The 13562-nt window shown below is 39.5% G+C and overlaps 1 protein-coding gene across 4 annotated transcripts; it reads left to right on the top strand.

The window, feature by feature from the left end:
- The first annotated feature begins 1362 nt into the window (after nt 1–1362).
- LOC121241550 lies at nt 1363–13337 on the top strand. 4 transcript variants are annotated; one of them, XM_041139376.1, is made up of 10 exons: nt 1363–1504; nt 1806–1946; nt 2124–2549; nt 8105–8161; nt 9247–11642; nt 11722–11991; nt 12064–12144; nt 12410–12521; nt 12611–12677; nt 13090–13337. In XM_041139376.1, the coding sequence occupies exons 2-10, from the start codon at nt 1871–1873 to the stop codon at nt 13184–13186; spliced, it is 3582 nt and encodes a 1193-aa protein (XP_040995310.1). In that variant the 5' UTR covers nt 1363–1504; nt 1806–1870; the 3' UTR covers nt 13187–13337. The 4 variants fall into 4 exon arrangements, with proteins under 4 accessions (XP_040995310.1, XP_040995323.1, XP_040995302.1 ...); XM_041139389.1 differs by having other exon boundaries at nt 1375–1684; nt 12410–12531; XM_041139368.1 differs by having other exon boundaries at nt 1376–1684.
- Nucleotides 13338–13562: the final 225 nt, after the last annotated feature.

Consider the following 13562-nt stretch of genomic DNA (forward strand, 5'->3'; position numbering starts at 1 on the left):
GCGGCGACAACGTCCGCTATTTGCTGGATTGGCTTCAACAAATGACGCGGCTATATACCGGGGACGGAGATGCAGGTTTGTGACGAGGGAATGGGGGATTGGGGCTCGGGGGAGGGAGAAAAAAAAACTTAGACCGAAGATGTCACGTCAGTTTGTGGGATCATTTTCTCTGTGTTTCTTCGACCCCGATTCCCTCCTTCTTCTTTGAGTCCTTCCTTTCTCTGTGTCACTCTCTGTTTCTCACCCCAGCTCCAGCTGCCCCTTCCGTCATTCGTCTCTGTGTCTCGTCACCACGAACCAGCCAAATAAGAATGCTGCATGAAATACTACCAATCGATCACCCGCTAAAATCCTCCATCCCACCCTCGGCGGCCACAAAAAAATCTCCTCCGTATGAAGAATGGGGCCCCGCCCACGAAAGAAGTGGAGCATCCACAACCGACCCGATATAATCACCAAATATGAAGTCTTGGAGCGCGTTGGCTTCGGCGAATACTTTGATGTCTACAGAGTTCGCCGACTATTCGATAACCTCGTCGTCGCTCTCAAGGAGGTCCACGACTACCAGTCTGCGTTCTGCGAAATCGAGGACCTCGAGAGATCCTACAAAATTCACCGAACGTCGTCGTTCTTCACGAGTACCTCTAGTGGGAGGATTGGAACGAAGACATGGTCCTCGTATTGGAGTACCTAAGGACGAACTTGGCAAGGGTGGTCAGGGAAGCAAGGAGAGACAGTCGTGGGATTGGGATCAGCGAATTGAATAGGTGGATGGTTCAGATTCTCTGCGGAGTGAATGCCTGTCACAGGAACGGGATCATGCATCGGGATTTAAAACCCGGTAATTTGTTGGTATCGGACGATGGGATGCTCAAGATCGCTTGCCCAAATTTTTCTTCTGATCTCGCACGGCGCACGCACGAAGCAGGAAGCGAGAAACGAAATATGTGATTCTGCTTTAAGCTTTTCTTCTTCGTTTCGTGTTTTTTTTTTTAATCAACTGACGTGGCAACCGACTATACGCCGTCTACTTAAGACGACCATGCATAGCAGAGTTGTTAATGATAAGATGTCGGGGCATTCTAATAATAATAAGAGAAAAAGTTGCCATTACGACAATTCGGAATAGCAAGTGCCAATTACCCCGACTTAAAGAAATGGCCTCTTCTAATGTGGAGTAGTGTGGTTGGGTGCTCGTAGTCTCAAGTTAGATAAAGAAGTAATATAAAGTGGATGCGAGAGGTCCCGAGTTCGATTCTCGGAATGCCCCTCCACATCTCCTGTTTTGCTTTCAATTTTTTTTTTTTTGGAGGGCCAGATGGCGGATTGGGGAGGACTAGACAAAACACTTGGTATTTGGTAACTGAGAAAAAAAAAAAAAAAAAAAAAAACCCTCAGGAGGACTTCGAAAAACATTTGGAAATTGGAATGTTGAAGAAATGAAGTACTCAACTAGACAAACACATTTTTTTTTTTCCTTCACACAGTATACGTAAAATCCAGGGTAATTATCAACTTTCTCAGAAAAACCAGCACAGATTGGAGCCAATTTTCTCCAAAAGCTCCCCCACTGCATCACATCCTCGTTTTACCTCTCTCTGCCTCTGTCTCTTTATTGAGTATATTTTCCTTTTTGATCTTCAGTTTTCCCCCCATTAATCTCTCTTCATCCCATTCATCTTCGGTAACTCCCGGACTTTGTGATTTGTTTTACTCTAATTTTGATTATCTGCATTACAGCGTACCATGGGGAAAAAAGTTCATTTCTTTGTTTGGGTTTTATGAATATTTGATCCTGTTTGCAGGTGAATTGAATGATTTGAAAATGGTTTCGCTTGGGAAGGACGCTCGTTAAATTAAATTAATCAGGATGGAGCCAAATGTCAATACTCCTGATATCCAGACCCAGTTCCTTGATAGCCAATATTCGCCTCCTTCATTTTCTGGTATTGGTTTAGTGGTTTTTGGGTTTTGATTTTGTTGTTATATATGTTCAAGTTATATGTTATATTAATTATAAATATATTGAAAATCTTCCCTAGCAAACATTGTATGCCGGTAAGCTAATTGCATTCCTATATTAATTCTTTAAATAATTAAACACATATTATCATTTGGAAAAGTAGGTGAAAAGGTTGAAACTGAGGATGCTGATGAATTGAAATATCTGGAAAGCACTGTGCCTTTTGATGCTACTGTTACCGCTGACGATGCATTTGGCACCCAATTAGTGAATCTCGCTGGGGAAACCCAAGTATTGAGTATTGCTGGCGAAACCCAAGTTTATGATGATGCCGAATGCAGTGAAAATATGGCCACCCAGTTATTTGACGTGTTTGATAATCAAGTTGCTGGTGTTATGGGAGGCAAAGGAACAGAAGAAGCTCAAGATTTTGGTGATAGTGATGAGCAGTCTGATGATGAATCAATAAGAAGTGACGGTGGCCAGTCAGTGGATGGGGAGAAGATTTACAATTCTCTTCATGAACATCATAATAAGGGATTATTGGAGAGATTTGATCCTTTACCTGATAAAGAGCATATTACAGGTGAGTCTTTTCTTAGAACATGTGACAGGTTCTGAATAGATTTTTCCTGAAGCTCAATTTTGGTATGATTATATTATTTGTTGTCTCATCCTGGTTTATTCTCTACCATTCAAATATGCTTTTGATGAAAAAGAGGAGGGAAAATGTAAGAAGGTAATTAACAGTGCTGCAACGCAGCCAAACACAGCAGAAACAATAAAAAAGCAGAGAGATGAGTGGATGGAAGAAGAAGAACTTTATTCCTCAATTGTTGTGTAGCTCGTATACAGAAGGTGCAAGCATATATACAGCAGAAGATTCTAACTAACTAACTGTAAGCTCAAATGAGCTAATGACATCTGTAAAGTAGAATAACAAACCAAAGAATAATGAAATACGACAGCTTATATACAAGGGATAGTAGGGTCTAAACGACTTGTAGTTTGTCCTGTATCCTCTAACATCCCCCGCAAGATGGAGAATAGAGATTAACTATTCCCATCTTGGAGAGGTGTAATTGGAGAAGGTAAGAGGGTAATGCTTTAGTGAAAATGTCAGCCAACTAGGTTTGAGAAGAAACATGAGCTGTTGTAATAGTTCCTGCTTGAATTTGATCTCGAATCAAGTGGCAATCGAGTTTAATGTGTTTCGTTCTCTCATGAATCACCGGATTTGCAGCAATATGGAGGGCTGCCTGATTATCACAGAAGAGGAGGGCAACTTGTGGATGAGAGATGCCAAGGTCTTGAAGTAAATATCGAAGCCAAGTTAATTCAGAGCAAGTGGCAGCCATGGACCTATACTCAGCTTCAGCTGAGGACCGAGAAACCACATTTTGTTTCTTGGATTTCCAAGAAATCAATGAGCTGCCTAAGAATACACAATAACTTGTAGTTGAGCGACGAGAGTCTGGGCAAGAGGCCCAATCCAAATCACAATAAGCTTGGAGCTGAAACTGAGATGAGGAGGAAAGAAAAATTCCTTGTTCAGGAGTTGCTTTGATATACCTTAGAACCTTATATGCTGCTGCCAAGTGAGTTGAAGATGGTTTATCCATGAATTGACTCAACAATTGAACTGCAAAACATAAGTCTGGCCGAGAGATGGTGAGATATAAAAGTCTACCAATAAGCCTTCTATAAGTGCTTGGTTCAGAAAGAGAAGTGCCCTCATCTTTGCTGATTTTAAGGTTTTGATCAAGAGGTAGCTTGAGGGGTTTACAACCGAGCATAACAAAATCAGCCAAGATATCTAAGGCATATTTCCTTTGAGAAATGTGAATGCCTTTGGATGATCTAGCAATCTCTAGGCCCAAGAAATAACATAGGCATCCAAGATCCTTAATTTTGAACTTACAATGAAGAAAAGTTCGAATGGAATCAATAGAGGTTTGAGAATTGCTAGCAACTAAGATATCATCCACATAAACTAACAAGGCAATGTAAGATTCTCCATCTTGCTTTGTGAATAAGCTATAATCAGTTTTTGATTGGATAAAACCAAATTCAAGTAGATGAGAGGTAAGTTTAAAATTCCACTGCCTTGATGCTTGTTTAAGACCATAGAGACTCTTGAGTAATTTGCAGACTTGATGTGGCTTTCCCTTGGTGTACCCGGTGGTCTCTTCAAATTTCATATAAATTTCTTCTTGTAAATCACCATTAAGGAAGGCATTGTTTACATCAAATTGATGTAAATGCCATCCTTTAATTGCAGCAACTGTGAGTAGACATCTCAGAGTGACCAGCTTAGCAACTGGAGAGAATGTCTCATGAAAATCTATGCCCTCTTGTTGTGTGTAGCCTTTGGCTACTAACCTAGCTTTGAGTCTTTCTATAGTGCCATTAGACTTAAACTTGATCTTATAAACATACTTACAGTCGATGGCTTCTTTCCCTTTAGGTAAGTCAGTGAGTGTCCAGGTATGATTGTTTTCCAAAGCCTCAATCTCAGCTTCCATAGCTTTGCACCAACCAGGATCCTTCAAAGCTTGTTTATAAGAATTAGGCTCGGATTGGAGAGAAAGGGAAGAAGTAAAGGCTTGAAAGGAAGGACTGAATTTATGATAAGATAAACATTTACTTAGAGGAAATGACTTACCATTTGAAGCAGGAGCATCCTTGGAAATTGATTGTTCAGGAGGAGCCAGCAAAGCCTGATGACAGTGAAAGTCTTTCAAATATTGAGGGGCAGTTATAATCCTAGTGGACCTTCGAAGAGTGGGAATGGGGGTGTGGGGAGAAGCAGAATGAGAAGGGGGTTCATTGGTTAGTGAAGGGGGTGACATGCTGACAGTAGAGAGGGTAGAATGGGCAGGAGTGGAAATAGATGAAGGGATGGAAGGTGCAGTAGAAAGAGGCTGAAAATTAGAGGCTGGAGGTGGGGAAGATGAAAAAATAGGTAAGTGTGACTCTAGAGGAGAAGGTGATGGGGGAAGTGTGGGATTTTGGAAAGGGAAAATGGACTTATGAAAAATTACATCCCTTGAAATGAAAATGGTGTGGTTGGTAAGGTCTAACAATTTGTATCCCTTGATTCCAAAGGGATAACCAAGAAAAACACATTTTTGACCTCTAGGGTCAAATTTCTTTCTACCATTTAAAAGGGTGGCTGCAAAACATAAGGAACCAAATACTCTCATGTGAGCATAAGCAGGTTTTTTGTTAAACAGAAGCTCATATGGAGTTTTATTATTTAAAAGTGGGGTTGGAAGTCTGTTGATGATATATATGGCTGTCAAAAGACAGTCACTCCAATATTCTAAAGGCAAATTGGCTTGGAAACGAAGGGCACAAGCTACATTAAGCAAGTGCTGGTGTTTCGTCTCAACAATGCCATTTTGTTGAGGGGTTTCCACACAGCTTTTGTGATGAATAATGTCTTTGTCATTAAAAAAATCTGTCATGCAAAACTCAGCACCATTATCACTTCGCAGGGTTTTAATTTTGAGTCCAAATTGTGTTTCCACCAAATTATAAAAGGACTCGATACATTCTCTCTAGTTTCAGCTTTGGTAGAAAGTAAATAAAGCCAAGTGGTACGAGAGTAGTTATCCACTATTGTCAAAAAATATTTAGAACCATCATGTGCAATAGTGGGACTAGGTCCCCATAAATCACAATGGATTAGTTCAAATATTCTAGATGAAAGATGAACACTGTCAGGAAAGGGTAATCGATGAAATTTTGCTAATGGACAAATATGACAAGGTTTTTCATTAATGGAATCTGTGTGCTTGCTTACAATAGGGTCAGAAACCAACTTTAATCTAGAAACAGATAAATGACCCAGGCGACAATGCCATAGATCAGCATGAGCAACAGAGTTAACAACAGAAGCTGAAGAAATAAGATCTGTGTGAGTGTTGTGAGTAGAATCTGAGAGGGATTGTGCAAGGGCTGAAGGAGAGATGTCTGTGCAGACCAAGTAGTACAGGCCATGTCTTAGCTCACCCTTCCCAATCGTTTTCCAAGAAGGCAGGTCCTGAATGAAGCAACAATTTGAGAAAAAAAGCAAACAACAAGTTAGAGAATGGGTTAACTTGGTTGCTGAAATTAAATTAAATGAGAATGAAGGGACAGACACAAAGAACATACCTCAAAATGATAGTACTTGTCAAATGAATGGTACCAACATGTGTTACTGAGGCTGAGCTTCCATTGGGAAGCTTGACTGAGCAACCAACAACTGAGGTAATTGAAGTGAAAAGAGAAGTGCTACAGACCATATGGTCTGTGGCACCTGTGTCAATTATCCAACTGGAAGAAGAGTTATGCAGGAAACTGTGTGTGTGTAGAGAAGGATGTATATATACCAGACATTTTGGAAAAATGGACAGGAGAGTTAGATGGTTGAGGTTGAGTGCCAGAGTGAAGAACATTGGCTGCAATTGAAGAATCCTGAGGTTGAATTAAAGACATAAGCTGCTGATATTGAAGCTTGATCAAACCAATCCTGTCATCACTAACCATTTCAGATTCAGTAGCGTTAGAATGAGTGGCCTGATTAGCAAGAAAACCAGGAGTCTGCTGCTTGGCATGAAACTTGTGACCAGGTGGGTAACCATTCAACTTGTAGCACTTGTCGGCTGTATGGCCAGTTAAGTTACAGTGTGAACAAATGGGTGCTGCTGCATTGCCAAGTTTGAAGCAGTTTTCCAATGAATGGCCAGAGATTTTGCAGTGGCTGCAATAGGGCCTGTCCTTTTTGGAAGAAGGATTTGTTTTGGAAAATCTTGAAGGGGAAAAAGGTTTCTTAATGGCCAGTGCCATGGTTTCAGTGGAAGGGACAGTGGAGATTATTTGGTGGTGCCTTTCTTGTTGCTGAATGAGGGAGAAGACTCTTGTGACAGGGGGAATGGGGTCCATCAACATAATCTGGTCTCGGATAGGAGAGTAGGAGTCATGTAAGCCCATTAGAAATTGAAGAACACAGTCTCTCTGGTATCGATCCAAAAGCGTTTTCATGGTGCCACAATTACAAATGGGAATAGGGTCATAGATGGAGAGTTCATCCCAGAGAGTCTTCAACTTACCATAATATATACTTACTGAATCATGTTCCTGAAGAAGGCCAGCTAATGCTTTCTTGAGTTGGAAATTCGTGGGCCATTTTGTTGAGAGAAGCGGTCCTGAAGATCTTGCCAAATTTCCTTAGCATCATCTACAAAAACAACACTAGATTTAATAGAGGGACTTACAGAGTTCTGTATCCATGAAACAACCATGTCATTACACCTTTCCCATAGGTCGAATAAAGGGTCCATGGAATCTAGGTTGCAGGAGGGAACCATTGATGAAACCAATTTTATTTTTTGCACGAAGGGCACGGTGCATGGCACGAGACCAAGTGGCGTAGTTGTCTGTAGTAAGAGGCTCAGAAACGAGGGTAATGGCGGGGCTATCTCCATGATCCAAGCGGAAAGGATTGGCTGGATCAGAGAGATTGAGATAACGAGATAAGGTATTTGTGTTAAGGTCTGAATGGGAGGTATTTTTGTTAAGGTCTGAATGGGATTTGGGGGAGGTGGGATTTTCCATCAAAAAATATCTCTCAGAGGCTCTGCGATACCATGTAAGAAGGTAATTAACAATGCTGCAACGCAGCAGAAACAATAAAAAAGCAGAGAGATGAGTGGATGGAAGAAGAACTTTATTCCTCAATTGTTGTGTAGCTCGTATACAGAAGGTGCAAGCATATATACAGCAGAAGATTCCAACTAACTAACTGTAAGCTCAAATGAGCTAATGACATCTGTAAAGTAGAATAACAAACCAAAGAATAATGAAATACGACAGCTTATATACAAGGGATAGTAGGGTCTAAACGACTTGTAGTTTGGCCTGTATCCTCTAACAGAAAAAGAAAACTATATTATGCATCATATGATTGACTCCTACTTTTTGCCAAAACTCCTATCATACGATTAATTGGGTATGTGTTTGCATCAGCTTGTTAATGAGGAGAAGCTCAGCGGTTCAGCTAAAATTTTCTTTTGCCTCTATAAAATTCTGTATTTGGTATAGCTATTACCAGACTTGAAAATGAATATTATTCTTTCACCGTTTGTGTTTCAGAAGTCCATGTTTCAACTGCAACATGTGTGGTTGAAGGCAGCCTAAAACCAAAACCTGGTATGTATTTATTCTGCTCCTGCAATGCATTTATAGAATATGCATGGTTTTGTCCAATTATATATAAGACTCCTGGAAACAGAACTTTTTCTAATTTAAATAAACATCTGGTAAGATCTCATATTTCATGTGATGTCATCACATACAAATGTGTGAAATGGATTGCCAGTTTCTGGTGAAATTGTCCATTTCTTTGTCATTATGTGGTTGTAATTGCTTTTGTCTCAGATTTTGCAGCTGTGAAATTCTGCAGATATGTTTAAAACTTCCAAAATATGCCACCTTTGAGGAAGAAGCAATGCTGTTTAAAGTTGAGGGAGATGCTGTGGAATAGCATGAATATCTTTTGTGTGCAATGAATCTGTAGATTTTATTTTTTAAAAAAGAAATAATAATAATCAAGCTATAAATTTCAGCAAAAGGAGTCGATATTAAGCCACTAACTATTGTTCTTTTGAAATTTAATTTTCTTTTGGTTTATGGATCAGTGCACTTTTGTTTTCATGTTGGATTTTTGTCCTGTCAGATCTTCATGTTACTTTTGACTATTGTCAACCTTTGTTGTCGTTTAATATTTTTAATGTTGTTTGAAGGGCTAGTTCACATCTAGAGCTAATCAATGGTCTGTCCTCCAACTTCATTTCAACTGGGAACCCTTTCTATGGACTACCGTGCAATTTATTTTTAAAAGAAATTACCTGAAAGAAGTTGATTTCTCACTGCTGGAACCTGCCCCCTCTTTTGCTTTCTTATTCCAAAATAGGAATTTTCAGTCTACAAAAAGAATTACAAAAATTTACTTTACAAACTAACGTGATTTGATGTGGTGTTTCAGATTGTATAACTACTTTTATTGTAAAGTAGATCTTACGTACCACACCAATCTGCACTAGTTTGCAAGCTTTCCTTTTGTAACTTTTTTGTAAACCTAGCAGTTCTCATTCCAGTTATGGTAGATTGTGACTCTCTTGCCACTATAGGGAAGTTTAAAATACATAGAATTTAGTCTGATGAATAAGTATTTTATTAGAACTGTAGTGTCAATCCAGGGATTCCATTATTATTTGTTTCCCTGTTTCACATAGGACCTATACGATTGGGGTTTACTTCAGTTCGTGTAGCATCGTTGCGGGCGTCGGCTCTGGCTGCTCGCATGACTTTGAAAGGAATCAGCAATGGATCCTGTTCTCCCCCAAGTAAGAATCAGTCTTTGGGAGTTGGGGAGGAAGTAGATCAGGAACATGATATTGGGCAATGCAATGGAAAAACGAGGGGGTCAAAGAATAAAAACTTATGGGTTGGCAGTAGAACTGCTAGAAAACTTTTTACTGAGGATTCACATGATGACTGCAGAGGACTTCCTCTTAACTTGAATAATGTTGAAGGAGAAGAGTTGCCTCATTTGCCTGCTTGTGATGATGGATTGGCAGGTTTAAGCTACGTAGACTCTCAAGAACCTGGAGAGTTATCTCAGGCCAATGCATTGACTTTTTTGGAAGGGTTCCTGAAAGATAACGTCGGGGAGTTTGAACAAGCTGATTGTGTAAAGAAAATTGGGGGAAAACCAAATTCTGTCTCAAGTACAGAGGGCCTGCAAGGTTTTGCCAAGAAAGCCATTGATAGAAACATAATTGGAGAAGCAGCGATTTTTGACTGGGATGATAGTCGTGAGCATGAAGGAGGTGGAGAAATCTTCCGCAGCAGAAATGAAGAGTTTTTTTATGGTGGAGGCCATGGAAGAAAATCTTTTACCCTACCCTGGAAGCCTGAAGGAAGCAGACTAGATGAGAATAGAGACCATGAAGAAAATTTAGATTTCGATAACAATAGAACAGGTTTAGCTCATTCTGAGTCAAAATTAATGTGGCATAACTCAAAAGTGAGTGGCAAGACAGTGCAAACGATGAAATTGAAAAAAACTCTAGTCAGTGAGTCGGACAAAGAGTTTAGTGACCATCCCTGTGGACAGTCGGAAAATAATGGTACTGAGACAGATGTGCCAGAAATGTCAAACATAGGTTTTGATACACAAATGGCTGCTGAAGCTATGGAAGCCTTGTTCCATGGTGAGAGCATTGCTAACCATGATGATAAAGATGCCTATCAAGGTAATGAGAACAATGTAAAGGGTTCCTGCAGAGGTTCTCTTGGAGGAAATACGAATAAGGTAATTCATTTGAGTCAACCCTTTTGTCGTAAGGGGGCAAGCCTATCTGATATAGGGTTTGCTTCACTAAAGAATTTGGAGAGCATGAGTGCCAATTCAAGAAAAGAGTCTTCAATTTCATTGGAGAAACATTCTGATAATGTCAGGAAGCAGAGTGGAGTTGAGCTGGTCAGAAAACAATCGAAGAGGGTTCACTTGATTGCTGAAGAATGTCTTACCGCCAATGGGAATGGAAACTCGAAAAAAAAGATATCTAAGACTATTGGGAAAAGAAAAGCTGGAGGGACTTTCAACAGAAGTTGCACTAACGAGTCCAACAGATATGATGGAAGTGGAGTTAGTGCAGTTAAGAAGCAGCATTTACAAGGTGAGGTTGGTGCTTGTGCATCTGTTTCTCGTCAAACTAGACAGTTATTGGTAGGTAATCATTTGAAGAAGACTGAGAATGCATCTGGTGACTCTAGGGAAGAGCTGAACTATCCGATTGAGGTATGTGCCTTAATAGAGAAAAGCAATAGTAGTTCAGCCATCCAAGCTTCTGAAGTGTTGGAGGAAACATCTTCTATATTGGGCTCTAATCAATCCAGAAAAGTTAGAAGTATAAAATCAAGTCAACACGATCTATTGGCTCCAGAGTTGATAGATTGTAACAATGGTTCTATAATTGATTCATTGAGATATCCCAGGAGGAGAAGATCTCATCGAAATCTGTCTGGTCAGGAAAATGGATTTGATTGCTTGGATGGTGTACTTGAACCATCTGTTCGGCTGAAATACATTCAAAACTCTGTATCCAAGCGAAAAAGGTCATGGGGTGATGCTAAAATTCCTTTTGTTGTTTCAAACCTGAAGAAAACACGTTCAGGGCATGCTTCTATAGATGGAAAGTCTGGTGATGTAGATGTCAAAATTATAACTAAAGATCTAACTGACGCAAAGGCTGGAAAAGACTCTGAGAGAAATAGTGATGCAAGTTGCCCTTCGTCTACTGGAAAGGTGAATTCCAGGTTGGATGAATCACCAAGAGAGAGATGTAAACCATCTGATTTTGCCTGTACTACTCCTACCCCAGTTAACTGTAAGACACCAGAGAATGCTGCATCACCTGTTTGTATGGGTAGTGAATACTTCAAACTGTCATGTAGAAGGAACCTGTCAAGACCAAACCTTTTGAAAGAAATCTGTAGCTTAAGTGCTGCAGTCCCTGAACTTGCTTCTGTTTCAAAAGCTTCAAGAAAGAGGAGAGATATGAGTGATGTTCGAGTCTTTTACAGCCACCACTTGGATGAGGATATAATGAAGCAGCAGAAGAAGGTAGTTAGTGATTTTGTCTCTTTTTAGCAATGCACAAATTGGTTTAAACAATATCTTGCATGGTGTTCTTGTCTCACAGATTTTGGCTCGGCTAGGATTTACCACAGTGTCTTCTATTATGGATGCCACACACTTCATAGCTGATCAATTTGTTCGTACAAGGAATATTTTAGAGGCAATTGCTTCTGGAAAACCAGTAGTGACACATTTATGGCTCGAGAGCTGTGGACAAGCTAGCTGTTTCATTGACGAGAAAAACTACATACTGAGGGATGCCAAGAAGGAAAGGGAGTTTGGATTTTGCATGCCAGTTTCATTGGCACGTGCATCCCAGCATCCACTTTTGGAGGTAAATCTCTGACTATGTCGGTTTAACAAGATCCATTGCCTTATCCAATCTCAACTGATGATATCTCCACAGGGCCGAAGAGTTTTTATTACCCCAAATATAAAGCCTAGTAAAGAAACAATTTCAAGTTTGGTTAAAGCTGCTCAGGGCCAGGTACGCAATTTTTGCAGGTTCAATTGTCTACGATTATTAAGGTGGGCCCTGGAAGTCGTCGTGTTCTTTCTTTTTATCTCTTCTCCTTTTCTGGAACTCTTTAGCTGTCTCACTCACCAACATGCCTGTAGATATAAATCTTGAATCTGTTCAGTTTTCTCCCGTTCTAATTTGATTAGATAATTTCTGGTAACTTTAAATGAATTCAGATATGCTTAAAATTAATCGTTGTCTTGTTGCTGGATTCCTGTCAAATGCTCCCCAGGCGGTGGAGAGAACTTGCAGATCTAGTCTGAAAAAAGATGACATTCCAGAGAATTTATTGGTTCTATCTTGTGAAGAAGATTATGTTATATGTGTTCCTTTCCTTGAAAAAGGTTTGCAACGGTAACGCATCATTAGTCTCAAAATAATCCATTCAAGATGCAAACTTCTCTAAGAATGGGGAACATTGCTTTACTTGCAGGGGCAGCAGTGTACAGTTCAGAGCTGTTATTGAATGGTATAGTCACTCAAAAGTTGGAGTATGAGAGGTTGGTTTTATTTTAGCTCGAGCATTACCTATATGATGTTAAGTAAATGATTTCTGCATAAATAAATACTTGTGTCGAAGGTAGAAGATAGTTTAGCCGTCAACTTGTTGATGTCTTCAATAATTTCTAGCATTTTCTTTTAAAAAGCAAAGTTGTACTGTACATCTCTTGCCTATGGGCACAAATTGCAACTTATGTTTTACTTTGAGAGGCCAAATGAAATTGCAACTTCCTGCTAAAATAGGTGATGGCTTGGGGCAAGTGTAATTTTCTTATCATATAATTCTATTACAATTTTTCAACTTTTATGATTATTTTTCTCCAAGTTCTCCTTTGTTGATGCTCTGCACTTGACCTCAATGCATAATTTTTACACTTTGAGGGTAAACGTTGGTCGCGTTCCTGATTGCAGGCATCGCCTCTTTGCGGATCATGTTAGAAAAACCCATTCCACGGTGTGGATCGGAAAAGAAGACAATCAGTTTCTTCCTGTGACTAAACATAAATAAGATTCATTTTTATTCATTGATTCCTTTGATCTTCCTTCTGGTTCTGCCTTTTAGGGCCATTTTGGCTGGTAACAAGTGCTATGATCTGTACATAATATTCAAGAAGTTGTAAAATTTATTGTATAGTGGTCTGGTGGTCTGTTTTATCTCATTTGATTTCTTTTTTGTTCATTGCATAAGAATCTCATATGGGAATTTGTAAAAGTACCGGTCGTCGGGTTAATTTTTCCAAAACCATGCTTATTATTCACTCACAAGTCAAAAGTATGATATCTAAAATTAAAGAGCTCTTTTTTATTTTATTTTATTTATATATATATATATATATATAAAAGAAATTATTCATGATGCTCAAACCATTAATGGTTTAGTAATC

The sequence above is a fragment of the Juglans microcarpa x Juglans regia genome, chromosome 1D (genome assembly GCF_004785595.1).
Source record: "Juglans microcarpa x Juglans regia isolate MS1-56 chromosome 1D, Jm3101_v1.0, whole genome shotgun sequence".
In the NCBI taxonomy this organism is placed as follows: Eukaryota; Viridiplantae; Streptophyta; class Magnoliopsida; order Fagales; family Juglandaceae; genus Juglans; species Juglans microcarpa x Juglans regia.

What these genes read in the sequence shown, in the direction of transcription:
- LOC121241550 (XM_041139376.1), top strand. Translation starts at nt 1,871, where the DNA reads ATGGAGCCAAATGTCAATACTCCTGATATCCAGACCCAGTTCCTTGAT. An exon ending in TTCGCCTCCTTCATTTTCTG is followed by an intron (nt 1,947 to 2,123) that starts GTATTGGTTTAG and finishes CATTTGGAAAAG; the next exon opens with TAGGTGAAAAGGTTGAAACT. An exon ending in CAAAAGTTGGAGTATGAGAG is followed by an intron (nt 12,678 to 13,089) that starts GTTGGTTTTATT and finishes TCCTGATTGCAG; the next exon opens with GCATCGCCTCTTTGCGGATC.